Genomic DNA, 9,912 nt, shown 5'->3' on the forward strand with positions numbered 1-9,912 from the left:
CCTAAACTAACATGGCGATCGGGCTGAAACTATAGCTACAAGCTATCTAAGGATGGTACTATAGAACGCCACCTTAAGGTAGGCCTAGTGGCGCCATCTCTTTGTCAGGCCGGAAACTTATCAATCCACCCTCGTATAGTCTTAATACGTAGAACAGCCTTATTTTAATGCTGAAAATGTTAAAACTGTAACAATTTTTAAGCTCTGTATTAAATAGTCAAGAATATTTTTGCGTTTCAGATACTACTTCTAAATACTAATATAGCCCTAACACGTAGAACATTTTTATGTTTAGAATAAACCTTTTAAAACCACAAAGTTCCTAAAACTCATAATAAAATGTTCAAGAAAATGCTTGGATTTAAAATTCTGTAACTCAGTCGCATAGAATAACTAAAAATAATTGTACAAACTACAAGATTCGCTTTTCAAAAGTTACGAACAAATATTTTTTAATTGTCATAAATTCCTGAAGAGCACATTCATCAAAGAAATTCTCAGTCATATTCCCGTGCTCCCGGACATATTCTCGATCACATAAACTCTTTAGAAATCTAATAATGCACTCATGTCTAACACCTTGCCTAATATCAAACCAGTCACTTAGTTGCCCATTTATTCTCACACTCGCTTTGCTAGCTGCATATATTGCAATCCATTGACTTCGTACTTTTTCACGGCTTCCCAAAGCTTCCCTCACTCCTTTCACCATCAACTGATGCGTAACACGCTATGCTAAAAAATATTTTGTTTCCAACTTTCATTCTAACCCAGAACAATCTAGGAGATGCAAATGATGCAAATTTTGATGTTTTTTTTTAGAAATGACCGTAAGGCTTCCAGTTATAACAAGTAACTGTGGATATTTTAATTCGACTTAACGTAAATTTTTTATTTAACAACAAAGTTACAACTTTTTATTGCTAAACTTACCCGTGATACCATTTTTTCTAAGACTTTCAAATTCATTTAAAAAGGTCTTAAATAAATTAAATAAGTAACTAAAAATAATTTCCAGTGGGTTAGAGTAACTACAAAAATTGTTAATAATGTTATAAACAAATTAATTCACAAAAGTCATTTTTTCGTGATTCGCAATGATTAGCTAATTTTAACCCGTAACTTTTGTATAAAGTATCACAGATAATGATGTGCGCTTACAATAAGTTAAGAATAGATAATATTTGCCAATTATTAAAAAATTTTTATAAACAAATGCATATTTTGATCATTTTTTCATGTATAGGCTTGATTTTTTTTTTGAATCAATTCGAAATGTCTTGCCAAAGACTCTTTGCTATTATATTTTTAATAGTGACAGAAACTGATAATTATTTAAACAATTTTTATTAACAATTTCACATTTTGACCATTTTTTCATGTATAGGCTTGATTTTTTTTTGCGGAATCAATTTGAAATGTCTTGCAAAAGAATCCTTGCTGTCATATTGTTTATAGCCATTCGTGCTCCAGTGAGTGAAAATCGAGCTCACTTATTGGAGATTGTGATACTCTCAGCCATTTTTGACTTATGTGGACCTGAAAAGGGCCGTTTTCAGGTAGGAAGATGATGAAGAACATATAGACTCGTCATTTGTCTGTCAGACATTCTGCTGTTATTAGCTCTAACTTTTCTAAAGATCTTATTGTTTCCCTCTTGCGACTCTTCTGAATACCAACCAATTGGTAACTCAAAATATTGAATTATATCACTTCCGTGAATAATGAGCTTATTTACTGATGGTGGCATTTTATACCAAGGATAAAGATTTATGCAAAGGTCAGCGGTTTCCAAACAGTAAGTCTTCAATTTTGCACAATTAACTATCCTTCCGCACGTTATAACTTGTAATATATTGTAGAATCTGGTGATCAGATCTTGATCTAAACCGGTTATTTTAGCAATCGATTTAGCTTTTCCCAAAAAAGGAACGGGCGAGATTTCCGGTATTTGTTGTTCCGTAACCCTGCTTCACCACATCAACTGTTAAACCCAGTTTGGATCTTAATTGTATCTAAATACGTTCCTTTCTTTATTTTTTCATTTCCTTTTCTTCCTTTTTTCTAGCGGAAAACTTTTTGAAATCCATATTATACGAAACATGTAACAAATATTCCAGAACACGAATCGAGGCATGCAACGTCGAGAGACCAAATTTATAATGTGCCTCATTGCATGGAATATTAGCTACATATGGTAAGTTGTTAACATGTTTTGATCTAACTCCACAAATATTGCAGCGAGAAGATGCTTCCTGTCCAGTTAGAATATTACATACCTTTCCATCAATCATCGTACACTTCAAGTCAAAGCTGATATAAGAACTCATTCCACTGACACCAATGGAGTGGGTACGAACTTTTTCAGCAGCTTTATGTTATAGTTGTACTCTTTCTTTACAAGAGAATTAGTTTCTTTAAGGAAATTAAATTTAATTGTCCTACAAAAATTGACAGATGTAGGTGTTTTGTTCGTCCAAATAATATCATCTGCTTTTAATTGAAGAGGGACGAAGGAAATCAAAAGAAAGATTTATCCGTGAAAAGGCTCTTGTGATAGCTGATGTTTTCTTCACTCTCAGAATCACTGTTATAAGATTCATCGTTTTCATCCACATCATCACTCTTCTTTGACCACTTTTGCCGTGTCATCTGATGCGCAGAAGCACCGTCCATACCCCTCTTTCCAAAGAGCACTAGTTTTTTACCAAAAAGATTAGCGAGATCATCTTTTTCCATTTTCATGAAGATTAGCTTAACTGTATGACCCAGTAAACTTATGAAATGGACACTTGCTTCTAAATTAGATGTCTCTACATGCTCACCGTTTCCTGGATAACAAGCTTTTTTCGCTTCGGAGATCTTTGAATACGACGAATATGACTCATTGCCAGTTATTTCTTCATTGTACTTTATTAGCTTTTCGTATTTCCTCTTCGACAGACCTAAATTCACGTATCATCTTCCTTACGAAACTGCGTCCCAGATTCGCTATCGGACTCATTTTTGATCAATGAAAGTACTTTGAATAATAATTCTTCCTTCCTATAATCTGAAGCAAGTTCTTGGACGCGCCTTTTCTTCGTCTTTTCGGATCCATCTTCAAATGATAATCGTGGTCTTCCTCTCTTTAGAACATTAGTTAAACCTTTTGTTTGGATAGGTGGGCAAGGAAAAGGTACCTTGAACTCTGTTTCTAAGAATGCAGCATGATTTTGAACAAACAATGCTTTTTTCCTACAAACACTTTTCCATTTTTTATGTTAAAAAATACTTTGAAGGATTCCCTCAATATCTTAGTAGAAACACGCAGTCTATTTGTGAACGTCTTCCATGAAGCAAAATAAAACAAGTGCAGAAAAACAAATCAACAACGACTTGAAGTTGCTCCTGCTACATTCAACTGTTTTTAGGTATAGTTGATACCAAAAACAATTTATTTGTAGCTGCAGCAACTTCAAGTCGTTCTTGATTTGTTTTTCTGCATTTGTTTTACTTTATTTCAAGAAAGATTTATTTGCAAGCAATCTTTGCCAAGACATTTTCAGTTAATTCTGAAAAAATCTAGCCTATTAAAAAAATGGTAAAAATGTGCATTTGTTTATAAAAATTGTTTAAATAATTGGCAATTATTATCTATTCCTAACTTATTGCAAGCGCGCATCATTATCTGTGATACTTTATACAAAAGCTATGGGTTAAAATTAGCTAATCATTGCGAATCACGAACAAATGACTTTCGTGAATTAATTTCTTTATAACATTGTTAACAATTTTTGTAGTTACTTTAAGCCACTGGAAATTATTTTTAGTGACTTATTTGATTGATTTATGAACTTTTTAAATGAATTTTAAAGTCTTAGAAAAAATGGTATCACGAAAAAAGTTTGGCAAAAAAAAAAATTTGTAACTTTCTTGTTCAATACAAAATTTACGTCGAAGCTCTCCGATAAAACTGTCACATACTTCATACAATGTTAACATTAGTGTCACCCCTCTATAATCCTTAAATTCTTGCCCTTTGCCTTTCTTCACTATGGGTACCACTTCTCCTTTCTTCCATAACCCTTGCCACCCATCTCCTCTCCATATTTCCCTACCATATTTTCTTACTTTCCTAACTATTCTCTTAACCCCTCTAAGTAATGATCTCAATGTCCTTGTTTACTCTTTTCCTTTTTCTTCTCTATTTACCACATTCCAAACCTCTTCTTCAAACCTTTAATTTTCCTTCTCTTTTTTTGAACACACAACTCAGTATACTCCTTCTTTTTTCTCCTATATTTTTCTCTACTGCTTGTCTCTTTTCACCATTACGTTCCTTATCAAATCCACTTTTATCCCCTCCTTCACTGACTTCCTTTTTGCTTGTGCACTCTTAACCCTTGCTTGCCACAATTCCGCTGAGTAAAACGCTTGCCACCTGGGGTCTATACGGACCCCAGCGTAGAAAATTGTTAATAAAAACAAAACTACTTGATAAATTTACTTGATTTTTAAATCTTTTTTAAAAGGCTATACAAATTTGGGGTTGTCTTCTTCTAGTATGGCGCTATGATAAAAAATAGTATTAAATTATCTCAAATTTCAGCTATAAAAGTTGCTGAGTCCATACTTATCCTTAAACTGTTCTTTACCTTCCTTTGACCAATCCCCTCTTCTTGTTCGTTTTACTTTGACTTTCTTTTTAGCCTCATTGTTACTACTCATTTCTCACACTAATGTCACTATTTTGGGAAAGTGATCCGAATCTGTAAAATTGCCTAACACTAGTTTCTTGAGTTTCTCTGGCACCTAGTCACCTACCACCACATACTTAATTACCGTTACCGTTTTTCCTCCCAAACGTTTATATTCCCCTTACTCATCCGCCTCTACATATATTTCCATTTAAGATACACCATCCGAACTCCTCTAGGCTCTTTAGCAATTTCTTTCCCTCTCCATTTAGTTTCTTGTCTTTGAATTTTCTTCCTCGCTCTCCACTCCATTCCCTCCCTCCTCTATTTCTTGTTTTCGCATTAAAATCTCATCCTATTATAAGCCTAATCTCTTGATTATTTTCTTCCATCAGCTCTCTCAACCCCTCTGATTTCTCCTGAAAATCTCCGTTCGCATACACCCTCACTATCTTCCACATCTCTCCTCTCATATTTATCTCTTCTACTATTACTCTTTTTTGTTCCCGTATCTCTTTGTTATCCTTCTCTATTATATATTTGTTCATTACTCTCATCACCATTCCTCTCATTGCTTTGCCTTCTTTAGTCTCTTTCTTTGCATTTGGAACCTGCCATTTGTAACCTATTGGTAATCTTCCCCTTGCTCTTCCCCATCCCTTTTTATCTAGTCAAATATCCATCATTACTACTACATCCCATTGTGCCCTCAAGGTTCAGACTTACGAACCAAATCCTGCCAACTAAGATTTTCATACATGCGATTATAAATTTTCTCTCATTTTCCCTTTAATAAAAACCGTAGGTTCAGAAAACGGTCTTATAGTGGTATTTCGTATCACTTAGGTGATGATGATGATAATAATATTAATTTTTTCAATTATTTTAAAAGTAAATGAATTTTTAATTATTTTTCTTTTGGTTTGTTAATAAGATTGTGTTTGATCAAGAACTAACAGTAGAATAATAAAAGCATATTTTGAACTTTAAAGTGGTATTTATTTTGAACTTTTAGCAACATTTGCAAATGGCATTGGGTAAACTGGAATCTTAGTCATATCTATCCACTAGTCACCAGAGCTGTGTGTACTACAGTGTTGTTAACAAGCTCATAACTATTCAAATGAAATTGATAAATTGGATCCCTTTCGTTTGGACGTTCATATATACAAAAACACGAATTATTGTGAATAAGTAAAGTAAACTAAAAAGACTTGATCTACTTTATTTTTTTATTTCAGTATGGGTTTGACAGTACCACCGACAATAGGAACTGCTCCGACCATTGGAACTACTACAGGAACTACATCACCAAATACAACCCCTGCTCAACCAATTGATCCAACCCAGCAGCAAAGCTTTTCACAGTTTATGGCTCGAATGGTTTGTTAATTTTTAAATATTTCCATTGAAATACATTTCATTACTTTCATTACTTTCATTTATTTTAAATTTATAAATTATACAATAAGAAATATAGCTTCACAAATCACTCCAAAATTCTACCGGGAGTTGATGCCATTTCAGAAAATGACACTCTCCCCGGTAAAATTGTGGTATAATGATCGCTAATACCAGGTTTCACGACTATTAGATTTGTGGTTATAAGGTGATGAAATTGTGTGTGTTTGAGAACACGAAGTAACCCCAGGGAGACAGCCTTCTGTATTCTACCGCAGTGATTCAGCATGTTGCTGGTACACAGGTATAATCTTCCTGTGCCCACAAGCTAAGCCCTACGTAAACTGGACAACCTAGAAGGGTGTTCAATAGGGTGGTCCAAAACAGGGTAGATTTGGAGTTTCCAAAATGTTATGCACCATTGCATTCCTATGGAGAAAAAAGCATATTTTTTGTATTAGAATTTTTAATTCATATTTATAGGTGACGCAAAGCGTTTTTAGTTCCTATGAGCTAATCACGAATTTAACACGGAAACAGACTTCTTTTATTTATCTTTTTACAAATCATAAAATTATCGGATATTGATGTCTATCCGCAAACTATTTTATGACATGTTGAACATGATTTTCAAAAAAAGTACTAAAGAAAAAATTAATATTTGAAGCTGTAATGTAATGTTGAATATTGATATTTTGACACTTTTCAGAGACCTATATCTTATTCATCTATAGTATTTTCTTATTTGAGATTGACACTTATCAAAAGTATACTTAATCGCCTACAGATTCTGAAAAAATAGTAAAGATAGCTTGATAATTAGCGGGAAAGTATCGTATTAAAAGTCTGGCTATTGTAGTTTTTTCTTCAGGTGCTTTTCTTGAACAAATTTGTAAGAATTACGACAATCGCAAGTGCCTTCCAAGTTTTATTACTACGAGAAAAGAAGTGGTTTTTGAAAATGTAGAAAAAGGTAGAAGGTAGTATAATCATAAATCGTCTGACGATTTTTGATCATAAAGCTAGTGAAGGGCGAGTTTCAGTTTAGTGTCCAGAAAAAAAACTTGGTGACAAGTGCTTGCCTTCCAATTTAAAAATACTAAACTTTGGCAGTTTTGCGCCACCTCTAAATATTAATTAAAAATAAAAATTCTATTTAAAAAACTATAACTTTTTCTCCATAGGAATGCAATGGTGCATAAACATTGTGAAAATTTCAAATCTCCTTTTTTGATCACCCTAGTGTACAAGATACTCAAAGGCGCATTCCATGTTCCTAAGCTAACTTAAGAAATGTTTTTCCCTTCATATGTCAGCGGCAGTACTAGGTTGCAAAGACTCCCTTCTGACGTGCGATAATAAAAACCTCTTTACTTGTCTCCAGTCTCGATGATTTCAATGGAGTCAATTCCATAGAATTTCTCTGCTCTTACACGGTCTTAAACCTTTTTCATAGAGTTCTTGGAGGGGGTTTTCCTTCTCAGTTTTCTTTATCAGGGCCTTCAGCAGCGAGTCCTTCTGGCGCACAGTCCTCACCATTGAGATTGAAATTCGGAACAAGGGGTTCAGCAAGCCTGTTTTGCTAACCATATTCAAAAGATTAAAATTTTAAGTATGATTTTACGTTTGCCACATAACTTCTCGGAGCTTCTGATCGTCCTTATCATCGGCGCTCTTGGAGATGCCAAGCTTTCACTTGCTAATAGCCTAAAAAGCATCCCTGCGTGTCAACAATATGCTAGAACACTTGCGGGAAAAATGCAGAAGGCGGTTGTTTTTGGGTCGCTCCGTGTTCTTCGGGTGAACGAGGCTTTTGCTGGATCATCGTATTGATTCCTTTACAGACTGTAACTACCTATTTCACGGTCGTGAGACGTGGTTGTGGCTGAAATTTTACCGCGATTTCGCTGGAAGCGGGTGCAATTTTCCAGATTAGCACCCGCTCCCAGCGAAATCGCGGTAAACTTTCAGCCACAACCACGTCTCACAACCGTGAGATAGGTGGTTACAGTCTGTAAAGGAATCAATATGACGATCCAGTAAAAGCCTCGTGCACCCTAAGAACACGGAGCGACCCAAGGACAACCGCCTTCTGCATTTTTCCCGCAAGTGTTCTAGCATATTGTTGACACGCAGAGATGCTTTTTAAGCAATTAGCAAGTGAAAGTTTGGCACCTCCAAGAGCGCCGATGATAAGGACGAACAGTTTAACAGAATATTCCGGGTACAATCGTTGCAACTCCCTTATAAAGGTCCCGATACCTCTCTTTCTTTTCATTCTCCTTGGCTATGATGTTTTTGTCAGCTGGTGCCGAAAATTCGATAACGAGCATGGTTCGCTTCTCGAAGTCAAGAAGAACCATGTCAGGCCTCGAGTGGGCAACTGAAACAATTGTCGAGAATACAGAGATGGTAATAAAGCACTCTTAGTTCCGCATTGTGCCTTTGAATGTAGGTCGTTCCCGCGTGAGTTGGACAACTAGATAATATGTGAGCTAAATGCTCGGAGTGTGCATGGCACGCCCTGCAGCTATCATCGGGAATGTCTTGGCTCAAAATGTGGCGACGGAATGTTAAGGTGGAAATGACACCGTCTTGGCATGCAAAAAAGAAACCCTCTGTACCAGACTTCAATCCGGGCGATTTAAGGGAAGCAAACGTTAGCTCACAAGACATTGACTGACCCTTCACATTTCTGTGGAAGATACCGTGCATCCTCTTATCGAGGAGCTGTTCACGAAAGTTTTTCTCTTGTGCTTTCTTAATCCGGGCTTTCAGGAGTGAGTACTCGAGATAGATAAGATTTGATGCATTTCGCTCACCCCTAATACTGAAGTCAAGTTCGAGTGTTTCAGCAGCCTCCTCCGCTTCTTTGTACAGAAATGCTCCTGTGCCCACTTCTTCGTGATTCCTGACCATTTTAAGAAGAGGGTCTCTTCCATTTGCAACTCTATGTGCTGTATCCAGAATAATCCTGTTGTGAAGACATTCAAGACTCAATACTCCGCGACCACCTTGACAGAGTGAGATGTAGAGTCGCGAAACAGAAGACTTTAGATGTATGGTATTGTTCATGTGCATAATCTTTCGTGTCCCGATATCAAGGGAATCTGAGCTCGTTCTTCGTCCATGGTTCTACTCGAAGTGAATAGATTTCTACCGGGACGGCAAGCATGTTCGTTGCAGATACTTTGTTCCTCGCCGACAGTTCGGAAGTTCAACTCTGCCGGATGAGACGCACTACAACTATCTTTGGTGTTGTCATTGTTGTTCCCACGAGAAGCTAGGTAAAGGGGTTCATCCATCCTTGTAGAGCCCCGCATGCAAGGATAAGGCTGCGTACTCTGAGAGATCGCCTGGTACCCCAGAGTAATCGTTATAGACACCTCACCCAGGTGCCATTCAGCTTTCGGCACGGTTTTCACACCTCTGGACGAAGACTCAGAAAATATAAAGAGCTTCAAGGAGTTATGTGTTGCCCTCATCACACCTGATAAAGAATGCCCACCCATCACTACTGAGGAGGTGAAAATGTATTAAGAGGGATGAAGAACTATTCCGTACCGGGACCAGATTGTATCAAAACCTTCTGGTGGAAGAAGTTTCCTTCAACCCATCAGCATTTGGCCCGCACAATACTCATGTCGAAAATAGGCAACTTAGCTGATCCGAAGAATTACAGGCCAATAACTTGTCTGAACACGCTTTGTAAGATATTCACAGCTATCCCAAATGATAGGATTGTTCGGGCAATTGAACCTGTGTGGCAAGAAATATATGAACAACGAGGCTCAAAGAAAGGCGTAGCCGGATGTCGGGAGAACCTGCTCAT

The 9,912-nt window shown here is 36.5% G+C and overlaps 1 protein-coding gene across 2 annotated transcripts in view; it reads left to right on the forward strand.

Annotated features, from left to right (window-relative positions):
* Window positions 1-9,912, forward strand: part of LOC117181430 (ubiquilin-1) — a 76,263-nt gene that overhangs the window by 59,226 nt on the left and 7,125 nt on the right. For both annotated transcript variants that reach the window (XM_033374078.1, XM_033374079.1), the window contains exon 5: window positions 5,921-6,062. In XM_033374078.1, the coding sequence (XP_033229969.1) occupies window positions 5,921-6,062 (142 nt within the window). The remainder of the gene's footprint in view (window positions 1-5,920; window positions 6,063-9,912) is intronic.

The sequence above is a fragment of the Belonocnema kinseyi genome, chromosome 10 (assembly GCF_010883055.1).
Source record: "Belonocnema kinseyi isolate 2016_QV_RU_SX_M_011 chromosome 10, B_treatae_v1, whole genome shotgun sequence".
Taxonomy (NCBI): domain Eukaryota; kingdom Metazoa; phylum Arthropoda; class Insecta; order Hymenoptera; family Cynipidae; genus Belonocnema; species Belonocnema kinseyi.